Raw genomic sequence first — 24,810 nt, 5'->3', positions numbered from 1 at the left:
TTGGGCCACTTTGTGATGTCACAGTGTTTTTTTTGGGTTGTGCAACCATTAGCTAATCACCAACCAAGGTAACCCTCGCCACCTTATCACCTGAATCTCCTCCTAGAGCACCATTGTGTTTTTTTAAACCAATCACTTCTCAGAGGGGCGTGGCCAGCAGCAGCTCAGAGACAGAATCAGCACTTTTGGAACAGGGCTGAAACAGAGGGGTTTATGGGATGCTACGATGATCTGTTTAGTGTTTCAGCCAATCAGAGACATGTTCTGTATCTGAGACCTGTAATATATTGTTGAGAAAGATATAATAGGGGACCTTTAAAATATATAAAGTAATTATTGTGCAAAAAAATGGCCTTTAGTGTGTATATAATGATATTTATATACGTGACAATTCTAGATAATATTGTTTCATTAAATTGTATTTTACTGTTGTAGACAAACAAAGATGATTCTGATTGACTTTATTCCGAAAATAATAAATTATAATTTGACTCTTGTGAGATTCATTTATAGACATGCATTTTGTAGCTAAATCTGTTAAATAAATGTAGTAAAGTAAAATTAAAGTGTTTCCCTTTAAAATGAAGTCGTGTAGAAGTAAAAATGAGCATTAAAAGGAAATACTCAAGTAAAGTACATGTATATATACCTCAATATGTGTAAATATAAGAAACATGTGTTTGTTATTGTCTGCATTATTCTGAAATCACATAGAAAAATCCCACAGCTTTTTGTTGAGGGAGCTTCAAACTTCAGGGTCGGCCTACAGAAATACGTCATCACTGCACCACCCTTTAGGAACTGCTCACAGGTTTATTCAAACCATATAACTTGAAACAGGTTGGGCTCAGCTTCAGTACTTTTGTGTAGAGACACCATCACTGCCAATACGCATGCAATATGGAAAAACAGACTAATAGCTTCAAAATAAAATGTAAGGTTTAGATTGAAAAACGTTCCGCATTCACATTGAGCAATATCAGATAAATTGTGCCACTCAACCTCATTTCATTATTAATTAGTTCATATCAGTATGTAGTGTCTCTCCTGTGAAATGTCTCCATGCTTTAATGTTCAGAAAGCTCTTTATCTTTCTCATACTGCCTGTGCTGCAGCACCTCTTTTCACCCTCTGTCTGAAACCAGAGCCCAGTCTGCTCTGATTAGTTAGCTGGCCGGCTCTGTTGCTCTGTGATTGGTCAACTGCCTAGAGAGGTGTTGGAAATGTCCTGCCTCTCAGCCCATCTCATACACTGTTTTGCAGCGCTATGCCAATAGAAGTATGAGTATTACATAGTGATGTCATTATGTTACGGAATAAAACAAAGGGGGGGGAGGGTGCGGGCCCATTAACATGCACACAAACATATAAAACACTAATGGAGAGGGAAAACCCCATAAAGCATTATAATTTACATTTGTGAAGGACACTAATGCATGCCTTTGCTAACATTGGACTGGAAACACCAGAACAACTAGATCAATAAAAGCCAAAGCTGCTCTACTCACATCCCCCCCCAGTGATGGCTGCAGGTCGCACTCTGCAGTGGGGCTCAGGTCCTGCCTCATGACCCAAATGGGCTCCTTGGGCTCGTCAGGTGTGTATGGGGATCTCACCGTTCTGGTCTTCACTTCCTCTATTGCCTCCTTAATGTCCTTGATGGCCAAGGAGATGGCGTCCTTCTTCTCCTGGCTGTTCCTCACTGCGACCGGCTCCTCTGAAGGACTTCCACACGGTGTCAGGTCTGTCCCTGTGTCGGCAGCTTGGTGGTTTTTGTCAAAGTCGATCTGAGACTCAGCTTGGGCTTTTTCCTCTCCTTCCTGTAGCTCATTTTCCTCATCTATGGTGTCCTCCAGAGCACGATGAAGACTCTGAGAGCTCAGGCTTTCTTTGACCTCGGCCACGATGGTGTCGATGTCCTCATCCTGGTCGCAGCTGTCGGCGCGTGGGTATGGGGCGAACTCGGCCTCCTTCTCTGGGCTGTCCGACTCGCCATCCGAGCGTTCATCATAGTGCCGCAGGCGGGAGCCCACTGCCTCCTGCTGATGGTAGTCTCCACCCCCCTCCCGACCCTCGAACAGCTTAAATCCGGCACGCCTCTGTCGGAGTGCCTCTGTGTCCTCAGCCCCGTCCGCAGCAGATGAAACTGCCATGGGAGCATCGCAGATTTCCTCGTAAACATGCTCAGAGAGTGAGTATATGTCATATGGCTCGGAGTACGCTTCGTCCCCGAGAGCAGCATCCAAGCTCTCCAGGCTCTGAGCGTAAGACACGTCGCCCATCCCGCTGGAGTGACTGAGGGGCTGGGTGTAGACGTAGTTGGAGTAGCCGGCGTGCAGCATCTCCTCGGCTTCACCCTGTCTCTGGGGGCTTTGGATATCAGGCAGGGGTTCAGGTGGCTGAGGGGGATAGTGAGGATGGAGATGTTGCTGTTCAGCCTCAGCACTCTCAGTGTACCCCTCCGCCTCAGGCCTTAGCTGGACTCCGTAGTTCCCAGCATCGTCCTCTGCCTCTGCCTGGCCCTCAGGCTCCAGAGACATCATCACCAGGCCGTCATCCCCCTCGGCCCGGTCCGTGTGGGTGTGGAAGTTGCTCTCTGTGCTGGCTGAGCGGGCCAGTGCAGAGTCGTCCCGCTCCCGCTCGTCCTCCTGGCTCCTCTGGGCGCGCCGCTGCTTCTCCTGCTGAGCTAGGTGTTGCGCTCTCTCTGCCTCCCTCTGCTGCCTCTGCCGGTGCCTCTGCTGTTGGGCTCTGATCCGGGCCTCGCTGTCCCCCTGTCTGCGGTAACGCGTCACTGCGGGTCGGGGAATGGGCTGGGTCTGTGGGGGCTGGGCTCCATGCTGTGGCTCCTCTTGCTCCTCCTGTGGCCCCCTGCGCTGCTGTGGCGCCCTCGCTCTGCTCCCACTACCTCCTCCTGCAGGGGCTTCAACGCGCCTGTAGCGCTTTTCCTGGTTGCTGTGGTTACGGGACCGGCTGTTGTGGTTGTTGTGGCGGTGGCGAGGGGGGGCGTCGGCCTCCTCCATAACCTCCTGGCCGAGCTCCGTCTCCTGGGGGTTCATGGCGGTCTTGTCCGGGTTGGTGGAGCTGTTTCAGTGAGAGGTTTTAGTCCGTCATCAGCAGGGGAATCTAGGAGGTCAGAGCAAAGGCTGCTGGGAAGAGCCTGAGAGAGGTAGACAGAAAAGATGGGTGAACAGAAGGTACAGGAACAAGTACAATGTATTGCTAAGTTTCTGGGTGTGGAGATCCTCTTAAGAGAAACAAATAAATGATTCATAAGCAAGGGTGTCTTTTGTTCTAGTTAATGAAGTCAAAATACAAATCAATCTCAAATAGTAGCAACAGAGTAACAGGTGTTACAGCCATTTTTTGTGTTGATTTATAAATTAAATATTATCTAATTAATTTAGGTCTTAATATATTCTTTCAATTTATGAACTTGTATGAAATTAAATATTCTAAGAATTATTTGGATTTATTGTGATCAGCTGTTATATAAGGAAGGAGTGGGACTGAGCCTCAGAAACAAGGAATCGGGACAGTCTTTGACCTCACGTTACACTTATAGTTTTTATTTATTTGTTTGTATAACTTTGTGGGAAAGGAAAATAAATCAGCCAAAGGAAGGCGAAGATATCAGCGCCTGCAGAGCTTTATTTGTACGTGTGAGTTTGAAAACATCCAACGAGAATGTGCCACGACAACAGGGCTCGCACCAAGGACACCTCTAGCACTCCATCACATCCTTCCCATAAATTCTCTCAGACATTATCTAAACATTCCCATCATTAAACCATAAATCCCTCCACACTGAAAAAACTGATTTCACATTTGGTTGTGAGCAGAAAGACAAAAGTGCGTACACTGATCGACGCTAAGAAACTGAAAGGATCGGGTACCTACATTAACGAGCATCTGACAAAAAGGAACGCGTACATTGCAAAAACAGCCAGGGACCTCCGGAAGGTGAATAACATTCAAGCAACATGGACCAGGGACTGTGAGATACTCATCAAGAGCTACCAAGGAAAAGTCTTACTTGTGAAGGACCCCAGTGGGGACATCCAGATATTAATAATGTCTACAAGCTGCCCCGAGACATTCTGTCCGACAATAAGGATTCCTCCTGCACTATTATTGTTCAATCAACCACAAGTTAAAGTTATCTGCCTTCACTCCATTCATATAGGATCTGCCTTTCCACTTCTACTAATGTTTTTTGATTGTCTGTTTCATTTATTGACTTTATCAATAAGGGAAAAATTGTAGGTTCAACTTAATATTATTGCTTTCAACTAACTTAATACAGTTATGTGAAATGTGTTGACCTGATACATTAAATTATAGTCTAAATCTACAACCGTGGAAAAAATTAAGAGACCACTTCAGTATTATCATTTGTTCTTGTTTTAATATTTATAGGTATTACTTTGAGTTAAATGATTTTTGTATTTGTTAATTGTTTTATATAAACTATTTTTTCTCTGCGTTGGAATTCAACAGACACTGGAATGGCTGCCATACATGTAGAGATAAAGATTTAAGAAAAAATTGGAGTGGTGTCTTCATTTTTTCCGGAGCTGTTATGTTTCACCGATATAGACAAAATACAATTTAACTATTGAGCATAGGGCAAGCAGAGTATAAGACATGATGAATATATGATTTTATGATCAATTGAAAAGACACTGGGCACAGCAGAATCTGACACAGAAATGTTGCTGTTGTGCACCACACTTTATTCTACAGTGATACACTCATTTTATTTCATAAATACTGCTGCTACTTATACCTGAATGTGTATTCCTGTCCTTTTTCATTTTATTTTTTGCCTGATATAACAGTGTTCTATTTTCTTCCTCTATCTATACTTGCTGTAACGCCATAGATTTCCTCTTTGTGCGACGAATAAAGGAATTCTGATTCAGATTTTTTGTGTGATCAGTCCTCAGACTCACTGCTGTAACCACCAGGCCTCATTTTTTCGAGGTGTATATAATAAGAAGTTGTGAAATAGAATATCCCGGCCCATTTTCAGAGCATCTGACTATTATAACGTTTGAAAGCAAGCTTACTTAAATATCTGCCATGGCATAAGTAACCGGAGCATGTTTTGGACCTCATTATTTATGAAATCCTGGGTACGTCCATGTTCAGAATGCTCTCAACCCAAAGAGGGACACATCTACTGTGGCCCATATGAACCTACACTCGTAGTTCAATGAACTCTCCTCATCACTGAAGAGAGACACCACATTTGGTTCCATTTTAAGTACAACAACTGCCAAAACATAAGGATGTTTTTAGCTCTGTGCCTCTGATCTGGGAAGATATTCACAGATTGAGCTCATACACAAACACACTGATGCAGAACCATTTGAACACATGGCAGCACTCCGTTAGCCTGCTGCCGTCTCACTGGAATGTGGGACACACAGAACATTCAGAGCCTTCTCGTGCTGGGGCTAGAAGACATCAGAGGAGAGGAGGCATCAGTGAACTGAAGCAGGATAACAGTATAAAGCCACAGCAGTGCCCCCTAGAGGCCAACATGTTCAATACACTCAGAAAGATGAACATACCAACAATGGCTTTGTGTTCTAACCTGGATAACCCCGCCCACACCTCCACCAGCAGCTGGACAGACAGCTCTAGCTCTGCTGCCACAAGGACAGACACAAGAAATCATTCCTGCCTACTGCAATACCACTTTATAACAACTCACCTCTGGCCAGCAACCCAGAGAACCCACAGCTCCAGAGTGTTCTTCAGTTGCGCTTGTTTGACCAGACGCCACTCAAATCACTAATTCACTTGTTTGTATATTGTTTTCAGGTGGTCCCTTTAGGAACTTAATTTAACTTAAAACTGTTTTTATTCTGCTAACTCAAATGTAAACTGTAAAGTGTATACTGATTTCATTGTTTACAGTTGGTGAGTTTGAAAGGCTGGACAAGCATAATGTACAAAGCCTCTATTCTGAATATCTGTATATTTATGTTGTGTATTCATACACACACACACTCTATAGCTATTTTCATTATTGATATATTCACTTGTTTGCATATTTTGTTTATCTTCTACTGCCGATACGTACTGTATCTCTTAATTGTTTTTATTTTATTTACTTCTAATTCATGTGCAATGTCTTATCTACATGCTGCTGTGACAAAAACAATACCAAACTGGAATCAACCAAGTAAATCTTATCTTATCTTTTTACTTTATTTTCATTTCCTGTTCCTGTTCATTTACACAAAATACCAGGGGCCGCATTTATAAATGTTGCGTACTCCAGTTTCAAAGCAAAGTTTATGATTTATCGAAGCAAGCTTGATAGGAAAATGTATGACACCGATGGCAGAAAGACGAAAGGAGAGAATCCCTCCTCCTGGTCCTTGGTCAGACACTTGGATCCTCTCAGCTGGTCCTGCCTGGAACTCCAGCCAGGTGGCCTCCTCCTGAGTTCTTGAACCCCCTCAACTGGCTCCTTTCTACGAGAAGGAGCAGCAGCTCTACTCTGAGTCCCTCTCCATGACTGAACACCTTATCTGGTTCTCCCCCTCACTACCCTCACTACCCCCACTACCTGAGCCCCGGTGAAAGTAGTGAAAAAGATGGAGCGTTAGAGCAGGAGCTTTGATTCTCCGGCCGTTCTCACGCGTATAATGAAAAGAAAATCTACATGTGAAAACGTTTTTAGAAAACAAACTTCACATGTCTCACAAACTCACAGGTGTACTAAGCAGTAATAAAAAGTGTCTATCTATGTTATATGTTAAATATCACCGACTTACCTTGAGTTTTCAGGAGTTCATTGACAGCAGCAGTTTTATTTTCTGGGCTGATTTCTTCTAAAGTCCACCCTGAAACAGAGAGTAGAAGCAGAATTAAAACCTCTGTTTTAAGTGCTGTTTAAACATGATTTATTACATTATTATATCTTATAAATCCTCAGAGACCCACGTCCTAAACAAAGCTCAACACTCAAATGTAGATAAAGCTAAGAAGAGACGAGTTTAAATAAAATGTTATTTGTCCTCTCCAGAAGATAAATATTTTATCTAACTTAAGATAGATACTGTAGTTGGCATCTGACTATTTCCCTTTGATATTCCTGTGATACAGAAACAAAAACATTTATCATTTTTGTGTTTTTTCATCACAATTTAGCTATATTTAATTCAGAATAAGAAGCAAAAGCAGTGTTTTGCATTTATTGTTTGAATATTTTATAATCAATAGAATACTACAGCCAATAATTAACATAGCGCTCAGTCAGAACCTCCCTGTTTGTTTTACATATCTCTCAAGCTAGTTAAGTAAGGATGTTAAACAGCCTATAGCCTCTAGTTTTGCAGAAATATTCAATTCTACATTCTGAGTTTATTTCTCCTGAAGAAAGATCATAAGGTCAATGAAATTAAAAGGGTCCATCCTTCAGTAACAGTGGGGCGGGGGAGCGAGCAGCCATCGTGCAGTGATTTCACTTGGTCATGTGATGTGGTAAAAGCATCTAGTGTATAAGTTAGAATAAAACAGTGCAACAGGAAGTCAGGTTACATCCATCGCATAACCTCCAGGGACTGATGACTCGAGGTTATCTAAAGGATGCTGAATGAATCTATCAGAATAATGTCCTCCCATCACAGAGAGGAGGATCACCTTCTACTTTAGCTGACCCATAGACAGAGAGCCGCTGGAAGTCTGTGTTTCTACCCCCCAAGAAAGACTTTCATATGAATTAAAGAAATCAGTGTGCTGCTTTTAAAATCAATTCAACGTCTGTGTAGCTTCAATATTTGGGTTTTTCCATTTCTACTCCAGCCTCAGACTCCAGTTTGAGAGTGTTGGGGGGCTGCTAGGTGTCTGTACAGATACTGTATGTGGTAAGGTATGTAGGTGGGAGCTAATACTAAGTCTGCACTTTTAATCAAAATGTCAATATGGGTAAGTTCAATACTCAAATCGCAGGAAGCACAGAATTCGGTACAGGCAAAATTTGTGAAAATATTCACAATTAAGGATTGTGGCGATGCACTGATTCCGTGTTCAATGAATCGTTTTTGCAATTTCTGTCAAAATAATCACAATTCATATTTTTTTCTAATTTGTGCAGCCCTCGTAATTAAAAATAAGCCCCGTTGAGTGATGTTTCTTATGTTATATCACATAATAGTCTAGTTGCCAGCAGTGTGAACCCGGAAACGTTGAGTACCCCAAAGGTTTTATGATAGACATGTGTAGGAGGCACAGTGCATATAAACTGCTGGATGCTAACTTGTATATGTAGGGCAATTTGCACAATAAACATTAATTGCATTAATTAAAATGAATGACATTCTAGCCTATGCTGACAAAAAAGGATTGAACGACTTAGACAATTTAAGAGTGGTTTCGGGGTTATTGAGGATGCTGAATCCATTTCTGACCTTTTCAGGATCGAGAATCGCAGTTTTAACATGCGAGTGGCCATATCGGTTTTCTCGGTGGGCATGGTGTTGCAATCATTGGAGAGTAAAGGATGAAAATTATTATCTTTACCATTCTTTTTCAAATAAATAAGCAATCTGTGCAATCCAAATGATCAAGATTCCACTTCAGAATCGACCGAAAAATAATCAAGCCCTTTTGAGCCTAAAAATAAGGCCTCTTTCTGACTAAAACTGCCATTTTGGATCCTAAAAAAGGCCTCAATAACCCCAAAAACTACTTCAAAATTGTCCAAAATCTGCCAAGCCATTTTTGTACTAATGTCCAGATAACCAGAATTTATGGAAATAAATGCTAGTTAACGCAACTCATGCTAATTGTGCAAATTGCCCAACATATGCAAGTTAGCATCTGGCAATTTCTTTGTGCTGCGGACCCTTACTATACATTTCTCTCATTAAACTTTTGGTATACTCAACATTTCTGGGACTCTATGAGCTGTTATCTAAACCAAACGTAATGTGTATGAGCAGAGAATGTGCAGAGTGTGTGCAGAGTATGGTGGTCCTAACAGTGATCCTCTACTGTATGACGGATGTGCTGACATATTTAACCAGCAGAGAACACACGGAGTCCGTGTCCCTGCTCCAGACAGTGATGTTCAGCAGACGGAGGCATCATCCTCTTCCCTCCCTCATTCTCAGAGCACAGGCGGTGGCATGACCGCTGGTTGTCATGGAAACCACTGGGTAATTGCTCTCTGTGGGAGGGTGGATGAGGAGGTGACCTCTCCGGGGGGGCAGCAGTGTTCTCCCACCTCAACCGCCACGGCTGCAACACCCTGCCCTTTACCATCCGCTGAAAGCAGACTGATGGAGAGCCAAGGGCAGAGAGGGATTTTAAAATCAATATTTTATCTTTACTACCTTCTATTTGGGTTGACTTGAACCAAGTTTGATACTGTGACATTATCAGGTGTAAATGTTTATTTTCAGTGGAAAAGGAGAATTCTTTCCTCTGCTAATACGAAAAGAAAAATCCCTCTCCTTTAGCAACAATCTCTTACATCTCAATACATTTTCTGTTAAGACAAATTCTGTTTTCAACCCTTCAACTCTGCTCTCCCCTCTTGATCTTTAATTGTTCCATTCTTTTATTTGCATAGGTAATGCTCTTTAACACTTTATAAGGGCAGCTGTTGTTCAGTGTGCAAATAGTCTGGCATATGTCCAAGAATTGACACAAAGAGAGAGTGATGCCACCAAAAGAAGGCAGAGTTATTATGAGAATAACCTTAATAAAATGAGGTACTGTTAAATTAAACGGCAAGAAGTAAAGATGTGATTTTCCACAATGTCCGTACTGGTGTTAGAGGAGAATCAAAAAGCCTCCAGAGGAAGTATGTAGACCATTTGAATCTGAAACGTATGATTCTTTACGGTCGAACAATAATTTATGGACCGTGAAAACAAAAAACTCTTGAGCATTTTTACCTAGAAGAAGAAGAAAAATAAATCAATAAAGATTAGTAAAACTACGCAATAAATTGGTTCAAACTAAATAAAAATGAAAGATACAAATAGAAGCAATGTGCTATTATATTGCGTGAATGAAGTAAAAGCTCCACGCACCCAAAGGGAATGACTGACCTACAGTGTGCCAACACCAGTTCATTTCCAGATGTATGTCCTTTGAAACGTCACCATCACATCATGTCAGATAAATGCAACAGATGCCACAAAAGATGCAATTTCTCTGCAACAATTTAAGTGTGAATGGTCAACTTTTTGTAAAACTTTCAGTCACTGACGATTGAAATTAAGGAGAGTGATACATTGTTACTTACAAACTATCAGCTCTGTTAATGAGACAAACACCCTCTGAGAACAGAATCACTGGATACTCAATTGTTACAACAGTCAGATAAATAAGTGAGAGGAAATTGATAAACGAAAATAAATATATATGATTTCTACGCCTAATGATGGAGAGTGAGCCCGTCGTGCCCCCAGGCTCAGCAGGGCAGGGGTGACATGTCCAGGGCGAGGGCATGATCAGCACCAGAATCGTAGGGTCGCCGGTTCAAGTCCCCGAACAGACTTGAAATAAGGAAAGTGGACTGCTACTTGGAGAGGTCCCAGTTCACCTCCTTGGCCCTGCTGTGGTGTCCTTGAGCAAGGCACCGGACACCTCCAATCCCCCCTCCCCATTGCTCCCCGGGCGCTGCACGATAGCTGCCCACTGCTCCTAGTACTAGGATGGGTTAAATGCAGAGGACTAATTTCACTGTGTGTGCTCTGCTGTGTGCATGTATGTGACAAATAAAGAGGGTTTCATCCTCCGATTCTTCTTCTTCTTCTAAGCATTACCTTGCAACCGCTACAAGAACTGCCCCAAAGTGCTAAAGTGGAATAGTGCCTCATGAGAACTGCCAGGAAAAAGCAACAAATTCAATCTGCAGAATCAGTCGTCATCCCCAAGGAAGTTAACTCCAAAGTCATCGGCCAATCCAGGAGCATGGCCCTGCCAAATGTAGAAGGAAAGATCTTTTCCTCGGCCATTTAAAAATGATAAGACCTGACAGAGAATGGCTATATTGAAAACAACTGCCAGAAGGCGGGAATACCAGGCTTCCCAGGGCGTCCAGATCCAAAAGTCCAATTCAACTGTAAATCTTTCTGAACCTCACCAATGCTTATGGATTGGTCCCACACCAGACAATCAACTACGCAATGGAGTTCTTCCACATCCCCTTTTGTATCCAGACTTTGATAGCAAAATACTTCAGTGGTTCAGCTGGTTTTATCAAAAGTGTGGCAGCCTTCGCGGTCATTTTCTGACTCTTTGTAGTTGTTTTGGTCTTTTTGTAGACATATCTCATTGTCAATCCTCAATAATCCATCATGGACGCAAAAAAAGACATCATAATCATAATGTTGCCTTGTCTATCCTAGATGTGTTAAAAGATGTATGTACCACTTTACAATAAGACTGCCCTTTATAAAGGGTTTACGAATAGTTTGTAGTTCATGTATTAATTAGGTTATCAACACTTTATAAATCATTAATGAACTTTTATAAGATATGAGATAAACAAAACATCCAGATGGATGGGGGAGAATCAACTCAGTGAACAACAGATACCCAGGATGCTGTTCATGATGAAGACGGAGTAAGCTAGGTAGCCAATATAAGGCTTAGTCATCTTGCCAAATAGTGAGCCTGTGTTTATAAATGGTTCTTAATGATTAATAAAGTGTTTACAACCTCATTAATAACCTAATTATAAACCCTTTATGAGAGTAATCTTATTGTAAAGTGGTACCAAGATGTATTATGCTAATATGTTTGCAACTTTAGAAGGGTTTAATATAACATTGTCAAATTGACAGATTGTGGAGGGGGGGAGCATTTTATTAGGATCGTACTTGAGGGTCTAATTAGGAGGAGGCCAACAAAAACACAGCAGCCAAAAGTAGGCCGAAGCATGCAGACCCTTATTTTATCTAGATCATTTTATTTCATGTCCTGGTGCTGGTGGTCTTCGACTTATCTGATCATGGATCAGCTGAGACACTGAGGACAGAGCTTTGCAGGATACATAGTAGATGCTAAGTAGGATATCAGAGTGTGTGCTGATCATCATCAACTAGGTAAAAATGTAATTAGTGATAAATGCCACACTGCAGAGCGGAGAAGATGCTCTGAGAAAGGTCACTGATGGAAATGTTTGCACTTCTGTAAATAAATAATGGGAAGAAGAGTGGCACTGGTGTGTGTGTGGGGGGGGCTTCTTCATAATGGACACCAGCTGGTTTGGCCAGCAGAATTTCTTTCTTCATTAAAGACTGAAGAATGATATACTGTGCTATTTTGAACATTTTTCATCGAGGTGTTATGATGCCTTTTCCTTGCTCCTGCAATTGTCATGCATTCTCACATACACGGCCAACAAGCTACAAAATGCAACAGGATTCAAGCAACATGAAACCACATGCAGTTTCTGTGTCTTTGTATGCACTTATACTAAAGCAAATTCCTCCTATGTGTAAACCTATAAAACCAATTCTGATTCTGATTTTGAAGAGCAATCGTTCAATTCTTTAGCACAAAAAAAGCCATTTGTGTTTTGGGTGTTTTATCTTTCCTGTAGTGGCTTATATTGGTGTGCATGTAAATGGTCTGCAAAGGCTCAAATCCCTGTGCTCCTTCCAGAGGGAGTTTCTCTGCCAAACACTCCCCCCTGCCTGTCACGCCTCATTTGGTCTCCTTTGTTTACTTGTGACATCACTATGGAACACTCACGCTTCTATTGGCTAGGACTCCAACATATTGTACGTGAAAGGCTAAGGGGCGGGATATTTCACAACAGAGCTAACCAATCAGCTGCAGCACGGGCAGTATGAGAAGAATAAAGAGCAGTTAAAGCATGGAGACATGTCCCCGTAGAGACACTACATACTGATATGAACCTGAAGATGGCCAGAACATGTCCTTTTTATAAAGTACCCAGCTCAGGAAATGAAACCTGTAGAAAGAACAGACCATGTTTAAAGATCGCTAGACAAACCCAGCACTGGTTACAGCACATTACACTCTTCTGCATCACTTTTTTTATCAGCTTTTTTAACCTAATTCTATCAGTCAATATGGCCATCAGAGTGATGAGACATTGACACAAATGGGCTACTTTCTAGTTAAATAAATGTATTCTGATTTAATATGGACATCTCTAGTCATATCCTGTGGCAAGATGTGATAGAACAGATGAATTATGCTGCAAACACAGTTGAGTTGTTGAAAATATTTTTGATACAGGGGCATACTCGTAATTTGGGGGCCCAATGGAAACCTGTAGGTTCCCCTTAAAGGCTTTCTCGGCCTGCCATCTAGTGGCTGTTACTTGCTTTTATGTAATGCCATATAGAGTGATGGAGAAATGAGCAGTGATGGGCAAGTTACTCATGCTCCGTTTAAATGTGCTGAATAATATGTGATAGCGGTAACATGACGTCTCTGTGTGTTATTAATAACATGTTAGTGGAGCCTCTGCACGGCCCTGTGACCTGCTGTATATCAACGAGTCTCTATTCAACGTTAGCTCACCTTGTCATTGGTGTGTTAACGGGGATTTGGCTGACAAGCTTTCTAAAAGTCGGTGATTCCACAGAGGACAGAGGCTGCATATCTTCAAGTCTCTGCCACGAGTCTCTGAACTTCTCAGGGTTCAAGCAGCAGACCCAGAGAAAGTGACCTTCTGTTGCTTTGGCCTGCGCGCACTCCTGTCTTTCTCTGTTCTCTTCTCTGAGCCTGCAGCTCTGCATTGTGAGCCTGCAGCTCTGCATTGTGAGCCTGCAGCTCTGCATTGTGAGCCTGCAGCTCTGCATTATGAGCCTGCTGCTCTGCATTGTGAATCTGTTTCTGCAGCCCTCTTAACCAATAGTAAACAGGCTTACTGAGTTACTATTCTACCCTCACAATTATTCCTCTGGTGTCGGAATGTCTCGCCATGTTTGTGCATTCTTAGAAACAAAACACCACATCATGTCGGGTTAAAATGTGTTGTAACTGCGTTAATGAGAATTGTAACCGGTATTATATTACCCACATTTCAGAAGTAATGCGTTATATTACTGCGTTACAGCAAAAAGTAATACATTACTGTAGCTCAGTTTCTTTTATAACGCGTTACACCCAACTCTGGAAATGAGTTAGTATTCAGGCTCTGCAGGTTCACTCGGTGCCGTACATGAGGCAGCCCAAAAGCTTAAGCCTTTGTTCCATAACATACAATATGTCAGTAAATAAGTCACTGGTGAATGTTAAATGTTCTTAGACAAGGTGTATGCTAAGAAAAGCCAAAACGAGTCTGCTAAACGCCATCACGCCCAAATGTAGCCACATTTCGCTTAGCTGTGGCGGTAGGAAGTCATGTGTTCAAGATGTGGTTCCTTTAAAGCAGGGGTGTCCAAACTACGGCCCGGGGGCCAAATGCGGCCCGCAGGCCATTTTGAATCGGCCCTCAGCAAATTCTAAAAGTATAATGCAATATGGCCCACAAATTAAACTTTTGCTTGTCTTATATTGTACTTCTCAAATATATATGTTAAAATATATTAATGAGCCCAATTTCAAATAAATTCAATCATTTAGAATTTAAAACATTTTCTGCCAACACAATTAATGAAACCCTAAAGACAGAGGGGATGTAGTCTGTTTTTTCCTGAAACCATTTGAAAGTATCGCGCATTATTCACCTACATTTGATTTGTTTTGCTAACTTATAACTTAACTTATGAGGCGATATTCACCTCTATAAGTGGCCCAGCTCTTTGTATATTTTTCTGTATGTGGCCCTCGGTGAAAAAAGTTTGGACACCCCTGCTTTAAAGTCCAAAGTTATTTACCTCTGAAGATTGCATTTATGCTTCTAAAATCATATAAATTGTAAAGTAGTAAAATGTGGAGATCATCCTGCTAAAACAAAACGTGTCAGTATCCTAAACAATAGTTAGCCACAGAGCTTATTTTCAGCACTGGTCCAAAATCCAACAAAATACTCCCATTCACTTTTTGTCAAGGGGACCAATGCAAAGATAAATTCCGATTCGTCCAAAGAAAATGTGTGTGTACATTTCAACTACTTTCAATGTGCAGCTAGTTTAATTAATCTTCTCAACACATATTAATAACTCCAAAGATATGTTATGTACAGTATGTCAGGGTTGGGGAAATAGGACACAAGTGCCGTAACGGTAATCAAAAAGGTTTCAACAAAAAGCGAGCTTTAATCAAAAAAGCCGGTTACAATTAAACAAGAAAGAACCTAACATATACTACAGCGGAGCATGACTGAGACAAACATGGAGAGAACAAGAAATGAGTTACAGACCATGGGGAAAGCGACGACGAACGAACAAGGAGTAAAAGGAAAGACAAGACTAAATACACAGAAGGGTAATCACAGGACAAGACACAGCTGGGGAGGGGAGGAGAAACACAAGGGCAACAGGTGAGCACAATGACACAATCAGACACAGGAGGGCAAACACAGGAAGTGACACCAGACAAGACACAAGGAGGAAGATATAGTTCAAAATAAAACTAACAAAAACCCTTCCAATGTATCAGCATTATGAAGCCATCATATTGATGTGCTGTAGTTCCAGTTAATATAATTTCAATATATTACCAAAGTTTGCCTTTCCCTGAGTTAAGAAAACATTAGGCCAGTTATAAAACATTCAAAATGTAAAACAGGGGTGAGGCGTCTGATTCTCCCCACCGCATTTTTACAGCCCCCCTGCTCGTTTTTCACACGACACAAGTGTGAGTCTAGAAAGACTTACACACTCGCTGAAGTCAGGAGCTGTGGGTGGCTGGACTGTGGATAAAGACACGTCATCCACGCACCAGCAGGCCGACACAAATGCATGTCCATTGGCTGTATGGGCATGGAAGGACTTCCTGTCAGCATTTCAGCTTTGCCTGTTTTGCACTACAATTCTGTTTGTCATTTGAATAGATAAAATAACCAGACAGGAAACAATTTCATGAGATTTGATTTTCACATTTCACTGCGTCTGTATAAACTGTTGGCTTGATTAGGTATATGTACAATGCATATCCAGTTCTCAACAATTAGTAAGTTAGACAAACAATCATGTTGTATTAATAAAAAATGATCCTTTAAATCCCAGTGCTCCCCTGAATGAAAGCAGAGATCATGGCAGTGGGGCAATAGTGAGACAGTGAGGACGCTCCCGACAAAATCACATTGCTAGCACAGACAGAAACACTATCATTCTAACTATAGGCTGGAAAACACCAAGCCAGGAGAAAAGAGACCTGACACAGCAAGGACCACGCTTCCGCCCACACCGTCCTGACTCACCGGCCACCGTGCCACTGGCAGAATGAGTAGAACAATTTAAAGAGGACTTACTCTGCTCATTTTCCGTTTAATATTAGTATTTTGTGCCTCTACTGTGACAAGTGTGTCATCAAAATAAAGCAAAACCACAACCTTTCCGTCTGCTCCTGCTCTCCATGACTTCTTAGCTGACAATGACTGTGCTTTTAAACCCTCTGCCTCAGGCGGACTGAAATGCTCAAGGAGGCAGAAATGTACATCGTCAAATGGATTCAGCTTGTTACCATTTCCTCGTGTATTTGCCTAACCTGAATGTATTCCAACTGAGGCTCGAGGATTACATGGCCTCTCTGGGGATGATACAGGAGCTTTCGAACAAATAGAGATGCTATTTGCCGGTGGCGAAGGGCTCCTTTTCCATGTCTGCCAAGATGTCCATTTATTTTATTCTCCTTTTGTCTAAGCGGGCGGCTGACAGCAGGCTGCCACAGCCACCGTCCAATGACATGGACACAAAAGGGCCTGAGACAAACAGGCTGAAACTAAAGCTAGTGGGCAGCAGTGGAGCTGTCTGCTTGTTGCTGACCAACAAAGAGTCGAAGAAAGCGGAAACTGCAACATTGATGATCTCGTAGAAAATGGATAGAGATTATTCTAAATATACCCTCATCAATCCCAACTCAGGGGAGAAGCCATATGAGTTTTTAAGAAATATTAATGCCATGAGATCTACGCATGACATATTTAGTTTGTAGCAATATCTCATTATTTATTACACAGCTTTGTTGAATGCTCAATTCTGATCTGATTAATTTGGACATATCAGAGGTTGTGAATACTCTATAACACACAAATTACACTGACGGACAGGAAGTTAACACTAAAGGGGAACAGCAGAAGAAGAAATACAGGAAGTAAACACCAACAGGAAGACAGTATGGGCTCTGGCAGTGTTTAAAGACTGGTTAATGGAAATGAAAATGTGAACAGACTTGGACAGTTACAGAAAACACATTTTTTTCACATTATCCCATTGATCGCATGGATCAGGGCAAACACTTTTAAATGAGGATTGGATGAAAAGGTAAGTCAGTACAAACATCTGGAGGAACCATGGACAATCAATTGGCCTTAAATTCATGGAAAGTGACACCATCACACTTAAAGAGTCATTTTGTCGAAGAATGTGATGGCACATGGGAGACCACCTCGTGAAATAGTCAAGCCTCAGCCATCTAATGGTAAGACAAATGGAGAATAAGTCGCAGAATGAAGGTTACAGTGACGTCAGGGCTCAAACTGCAGGCAGGAAGATCAAATGTCTGTTGTATGGAAACTATATTATCATGTTTGCTAGAAAGAAACAGGACAACCCAGAAATACTCAAGAAGATCACAGACCAATGCAAACAAAACGATCAACTGTGATCCTGGTTGCCCAGAGTACACTGGTTGTTAAAAACACTGGAATCCTATCCTAATGTGGACACAGTGACAGAGGATAAAGTAATTTAGAATATTGTACATCAGCTTTCAATTTAGCTGTGAAAATGTAGAAGCAGAATTGACAATTCTCCCGGTATTTATCCTAGCCTACCCTGCAGACACCACAACCACTGCTGGAGTCAGAGATGAATGAGATGGAGAAACAACAGAACAGTAAAAATCTTCTTGCTTCTCTGAAGTCTCTGCGTGGCGACATTTTGCCTGCTCGCTTAGGTTAGCAATGAACACGACATTAACGGAGAACTACAGTTTGTAGTTTATGCTAGCAACAGGTTCCATGCACCACTGCAGCACACTAAATATGGAAGGACATAAACAAACAGGTTTGACCGGATAACGAACATTGGCACAGGCAGCTCCACCATAAAATGGATCTGGTTGCTTTTTGCAGGAGAGGGAACTCAATAAAAAACTAATATCACTGGCACAAAGCTGTTTGGTTTGCAACTATCTTTATTTGCCCTGATTTCTGGAAAAACTTGGATTAATGGCAATGGAATGAAAAGCACAACTGACTGAATAATCAAACCCTAGGAAATAGGACATCCATTAGAAAATGTGCAATTGTGTCTGTCCACGTGTCGTAGAAGATTTTCTTCTCCTGGACAAATGGAAGAAATTCCCATATTGTCTTGATGTATGTCTTATGTTGTGATTTTAATATTAACCTGCATGATATCTGTCCTACCACAGCAATTTAACACCCAAGAGCTGTTAAGGAAGCTGGTAACAGGAAACAAAGCTGAGGGAGAGGCAACTAATGGCCTCTGTATGTCTATGACTAAGCAGCAAGAGTACTAAGCAGCCACAACCCAAGAGAGAGTGTGTGCTTTGTGAGTGCTGATGGGCATACACACTCTCACAGGTTCACTCTGCTGTCCTAGTTGAAATGCCCTCGATGCCCTCCCTACTCATCGGCTGCCTCACTATGTTGCTTTTCTAAAGTAGCACACACTGAACAAATAAGCTTCAAGTGAAAAAGGCATGTGACCTCCAAACTAAAAAGATCCCATTGGATCACCACTAATGGAAGACTAGAGCAACTTTTAATTTGATCGTTTACATTATCAGTCAGGCTTCCATGTTTATTTAAGACCATCACTACATCTTTTCCATTACAATTTTCTTTAATTTAATGTGTAACTCGTCAGGATTACAAGAAGAGACCCTAACCTCCAGGACTATGACTTAGTGTCCCTAGCCTTCCAGGACCAGGATGGAGTTCCTAACCTCAAGAACCAGAAATAAGATTCATTAACCTTGAGGACCATTACAGAGCCCCTGACTTCCAGGACCAGAACTGAGAGACTTTGACCTCAAGAACTCAGAGTCTCTAACCTCCAGAACCAGAAATAAGATTCCCTAAGGATCAGGACTGAGAGGCCTTTGCCTCCAGAACCTGGACAGAGAGTTCTAAACCTCCAGGACCAGGGCCTACAGAGTCCCTAACTCTGTAATATGTAACTTTAAGCCTGCCAGTCAAATTGGGGTCAATGCAGCACCAAGTATGAAACAGAAGCAACATTTTCTTCACCCTCCGAATGGTGGAGCAGTCCTACATCAATCCCAGGATTCAGTTCCTGGTGAGCAGACTGCACCCACTGTAGTCCAGTTCTGAAAAATTAGGCAACAAGCCTCTGGCTGTACCAGCAGAACTGAGCTGAGTAACTTTATGAACAAAGACCTATAATTGATAAGAGAATAAGAGATAAGTAATAAGTTCGTAATTAATGCTGGAAAAATAAAATCTTTAATAATAGGATCAAATCATCAGTTAAAAGGTGAACTCAAATTGTAATTAAATTTCAACCATATTCAAATTGAACAGTTCAAGGAGACAAAATTGCTAGGTATAACCCTGGATCACAAATGATCTTGGTCTAAACAAATTGAAAATGTTGTATGTGAAATGGGAAGGGGTGTATCACTTGTAAAGAGAATTGTTAAATATTTGCCAATAGATGTCAGTAGACAGGTTCTAGATGCTTTGGTTCTGTCGCAGCTTGATTATTGCTTTGTTATTTGGTATAGCGCTGCTGAAAAAGACTTAAACAAACTACTAGTAACACAAAATAAGGCAGCCCGATGTGCACTGCAGTGCTCCTGCAGGACCAGAGTAACAGAAATGCTGGAGAAACTGAAATGGTTAAGCCTAAGGGTTTCATCCTCCGATTCTTATACTTTGTTAAATTGTGTCAGAAATATTACAGTGACGCACTTACCACATATATTATCACAAAGCTTTATAGCATAGTATGCTCAACATAACTATCAAACACGACATGCAATAGAAGGGAGGTTCATATTACCCAAATCTAAAGCAAATATGAGACAGAAAACAGTGACGTACAGAGCCATGGTGAGCTGGAATTCTTTACCGGTCCATATCATTCAGGAAAATTCTCATGTACAATTCAAAAGGTAGCTAAAAATCATCTCAGCATTATAAAGTATAATTGAACTGTGCCTGTGGCTATGTATTATTATGCACAATTATTTGTATTTTTGTATTACCTTAAGGTTAAAATTGGATGACCATTTTAGTTTTCACTTCATATTGCATTGTAAATTGCGTGAAATTATGAGCTGTTTGTTTGTTTTATGTTTGATTGTGTGTGTGAGAACCCCAGGAAGAATAGCCAATGATCATGCTAGTGCTAATGGGGATCCCAATAAAGAACAAGAACCAAGCCATCTGTCGGCGTCCTGACGCCATTAGCTCCATTGAGATTTGAGTAGTTCCTTCCCAACATCTAAAACGGTTCACCAAATACTTTGTCAAATCTAAATATATATAGGGACACACTGGGTGATACATATAGATATGACAAGATAAAGGAGAAAGAGAGATACAGACTATAGGAAAAAATTCCAAACAGGCGGTGCATCATTGAATATGTTTCCATTAAGTAGAAGTTAAGAACAATATGGTGGCTAATCAGTATCTTGTTGACCAAAAATATTGTCCCATCGCCCAAGCCTACTGCAAACCTCCCTCTGAGAGTCCTGACTCTTCAGCACCACTGCTAATAACTCAGCTGTGGTTTGTAAGCTAGCTATTGTTTACGTTGTTTCTTTTTTCCCTGCTGGGGTTAAGCCTACACCTGCTGTCAATCAAATTCGGGCACTGCCACGCCCCATAAAGCTGCTGATATAAAAAGGATTTTCCCTCAAAACGTATTTATTTCCCTTTAATGTAAAAATATCAATAATACGATTCTAGAAGGAAAGCAGCTTTTGTACAAAGAGATATGGCTAAATGCTATTTTGGTTTCACTTCAATTCAGAATGTGAACTTAAAACCTGGTTTTCCCTGTTGCATGAGATGCTGCAGCCAGACAGTAACCTGCAGCATCTCTCAACAACAAACAGGCTCTGCAGAACATACGGTATGTGTCTGCATCACACAGAACACAAGCTGGGTCCTGCTTTGACAGAAACATAATCAAGGGAGCCACGATACTCAAGAAGACCCAACCAGGCCACCGTGATGACCAGATTGTGGTTAGCCCTGCTGGGACTCTGCACCTGCCACAAACAGGGCCCTATGGACCGCTTCAATATCAGCACAAAGCCTCGTCCGCGCAGTCTATGGTGCATATCGTGGGGAGAATATAGCCAGAGCAGTTTTTCTCATATCTGTGTTGCATTTTCTCTACCGTTATCTTTTCCCGTAGCCCCTCCTCAAACAGTCAACAAACCGAGCCTCGACAACACACCGTCCGCTCGGTGCGAACAGACCCGCCGTAGGGCTGTCTGTCTCCCCGGGTTGTGTCGTCGCTGTCCACTAACAGTGAGCCCAGTATGGGGCGAACAGGAGGCTCACTCACCCGCTTTCAGCTGCAATGTTGCTGCAGGCTAGAGGTCCGCTCCGCCGCTGCCACACCATCCTCCATCTTCCCTGTAGCGGCTGCTGTGTGTGTGTGTGTGTGTGTGTGTGTGTGTGTGTGTGTGTGTGTGTGTGTGTGTGTGTGTGTGTGTGTGTGTGTGTGTGTGTGTGTGTTCGGCAGCCTCCCAGCCCCTCCCTCCTCCATCCGTCACCGTCACATCATCGCAGGACACAGCCTCTGCACTGTTGGTTGGTACAGGACCTGCAGTGGTGTAAAGTAACTAAATAGATTTACTAAAGTACAGTAGGCATACTTACGTACAATGTTGAGGGTCTGTTACTTTACTTGAGTATTTAAATTATTTGCTACTTTGTACTTCTGCCCCAATACAATTCAGAGGTAAATGCTGTACTTTTACTCCACTACATGTATGTAATAACTTTGGTTCCTTTACAGATCTGGATTAATGATGGTAAATATAATCAGCCCTTAAATCAGACTTTAGTTCACCTGCAGTAAATCCAGCAGCTACCCTGCAGTATACAAAGCCATTCAAACTAGCTGCACCTTTACCAGCTCTGAGAACACTTTAATGATCAATAATTATAAAACATATCAGAGATATTATTCTGAAATGGACCAATCAAACAATGACTACTTTTACTGTCGCTACTTTAAGTACATTTAGAAGAGAGTACTTTCTACTTTCACTGGAGGAACATTTTGAATGCAGGACTTTTACTGTGACAGAGTATTCCTACACTCTGGTACTTCTACTTTTACTCAAGTACAAGATCAGAGTACTTCTACTTTACTCAAGTACAAGATCTGAGTACTTCTACTTTTACTCAAGTACAAGATCTGAGTACTTCTACTTTTACTAAAGTACAAGATCTGAGTACTTCTACTTTTACTCAAGTACAAGATCTGAGTACTTCTACTCAAGTACAAGATCTGAGTACTTCTACTTTTACTCAAGTACAAGATCTGAGTACTTCTACTTTTACTCAAGTACAAGATCTGAGTACTTCTACTTTCACTGGAGGAACATTTAGAATGCAGGACTTTTACTGTAACAGAGTATTCCTACACTCTGGTACTTCTACTTTATTCAAGTACAAGATCTGAGTACTTCTACTTTTACTCAAGTACAAGATTTGAGTACTTCTACTTTTACTAAAGTACAAGATCTGAGTACTTCTACTTTTACTCAAGTACAAGATCTGAGTACTTCTACTTTTACTCAAGTACAAGATCAGAGTACTTCTACCACCTCTGAGGGCCTGTACACAGTCTAAAGACCCACTCTGGAAGATTTGCAGCACTTTTACTTGTTAGAAAACAAATACGTTATTAAAAAAAATCAGACAATTAGGTCATTGTGTAAATCCAGAGAGAAACTGAAATGTAGACATGTCATTTGTTAATTTTTTTAGGTCTGTATTTTACTTTAAAAAAATGTTTGTTGATACATGCATCAGTGTTATGCTCATTTCACTATATATATATTCATTCAAATGTTTAAGGGCATTTGTTCCCTGTCTTATTTTCTCCCTTTACATTATGGTATATAAATCCTGTTTAAAGATTGTATCTGGGTTATTGCAGAATTAGAGGACATTTAGACTTCAAAACGTATTAACAGCAGTCAATGGTGGGCTAGAACTTTGAAAACATTAGAAATTAATTCTAAAAATGTTTATTAGCCTCTTGATCTAACTTTAATTTAAACACAGTTTTGTTCATTTAGAGTTAACTGATAAGAAAAAAGGTTAATTTTTGCAACATTAACATGATTAGGCTTCATGGTGCCAATAACAAAAAAAGGCCATTTATAATCTGGAAAAATACAGTAAAACATTTAAACATGCTAAATCATACAAACATTTGATCTTTTTACTAAAGAAATAATAAATTATACTGCAGTTAATTCAACTCTGCAACTGTATTTACTCTAACTATAGTCACAGAGTTGCAAATCTGACTTGTTAGCTTTTACCTGAGGAACTAATGCTAGCTGCGGAATGTAATGCTACTTTCAAGGCAAAGACAAACTTTGACAAAAGAAAGATAACTTTGAATGAATGAATGAATCTGAAAAAATAAGAAAAATATGTAAAATAATAGAGAGGAGTAACCTATGGTCTACCCATGGCAGCATGGTTTGATGATGTTTTTTCACTTCCTGTGCCAAGCTTAATAGGTTTCTGTAACAGGGTTGTGCGCATGTTGAGGGACACACCTTTAGTGTAAAATAACTGTTATTTAAAACATGTGTATGATTTAACACATTGCTTTGACCTTTACAAGAGACGTATCAACACAATAATAGTTTCAAACATTTTAAATGTTATATTTGACATGCAAGTTGATCACCAAAAGGAAGGACAAGAGAAATAGCTATTTTAGGGGGTGATCGAGAGCTATTTGATATTTTGAAACAAGTTTTTCTACAAATGAATATTCATTTTGTCTAAGGACAAGTATATCCTGCACAACAAGTGAATGTTTTAGCATTTTGGACATGGATTTTTATTTTTATTTCATAGGTGGGACAGAAAATGTCCTCCAATTCTGGAATGACCCATAACATAACATACATACAATATCCCACTGGTGACGGTTAAAAGCTTCAGTGTCCTAATAACAGCAGTTGCTCATAAGTGGCTAACTGAGACTACCACCATCATACCAAACATTAGCCGCCTTTAGCTTAGCGGGGATGATGCGCAGCCATGCAACTGTTGTTTGTTTATAACCAAACATTAGCTCTTTACTTCTGGCAGTTAAACGTATACTTCAAAAACTATACAATTGGTGTTCATAAAAGAAATTCAGGAGCAAATCTAAAGTTCTTTTTTGCTTTTCATCATGGGTAGGCTGTTTTAGGGCTGTATGAGTTTACCTGTTTTCCCATTCACCACTTATTAACACTTTGATAAATAGTTTTCCAGTTGGGGAATAAAAGGTTTTGTAAAAAAACAAAACAATTAAGACTTCATTTTGACATGATTATGTCATTATGTGCAGTTCTCAGACCCTCCTGGAAGACGTGTGTTGTTGCGCTGAGTGAAAAGGGACAGCAGGTGTGAATAGAATAAGAGAAGGATGCTTGTGAGTAGAGATATAGATATCAAAGCAGATAAGATACACATTGAAAATAACAAGCTGGAAA

General features: G+C 40.9%; 1 protein-coding gene across 1 annotated transcript in view; it reads right to left on the bottom strand.

Annotated features, from left to right (window-relative positions):
* Positions 1 to 21,725, bottom strand: part of apba1a (amyloid beta (A4) precursor protein-binding, family A, member 1a) — a 46,278-nt gene extending 24,553 nt beyond the window's left edge. The window contains exons 1-3 of the mRNA XM_063897588.1: positions 21,636 to 21,725; positions 6,792 to 6,860; positions 1,509 to 3,157 (exon numbers count right to left, since the gene is read on the bottom strand). Of these exons, the coding sequence (XP_063753658.1) occupies positions 1,509 to 3,056 (1,548 nt within the window). The 5' untranslated portion in view covers positions 3,057 to 3,157; positions 6,792 to 6,860; positions 21,636 to 21,725. The remainder of the gene's footprint in view (positions 1 to 1,508; positions 3,158 to 6,791; positions 6,861 to 21,635) is intronic.
* Positions 21,726 to 24,810: the final 3,085 nt, after the last annotated feature.

The sequence above is a fragment of the Eleginops maclovinus genome, chromosome 12 (genome assembly GCF_036324505.1).
Source record: "Eleginops maclovinus isolate JMC-PN-2008 ecotype Puerto Natales chromosome 12, JC_Emac_rtc_rv5, whole genome shotgun sequence".
Lineage (NCBI taxonomy): Eukaryota > Metazoa > Chordata > Actinopteri > Perciformes > Eleginopidae > Eleginops > Eleginops maclovinus.
This window is presented reverse-complemented; position numbering and strand designations above follow the sequence as displayed.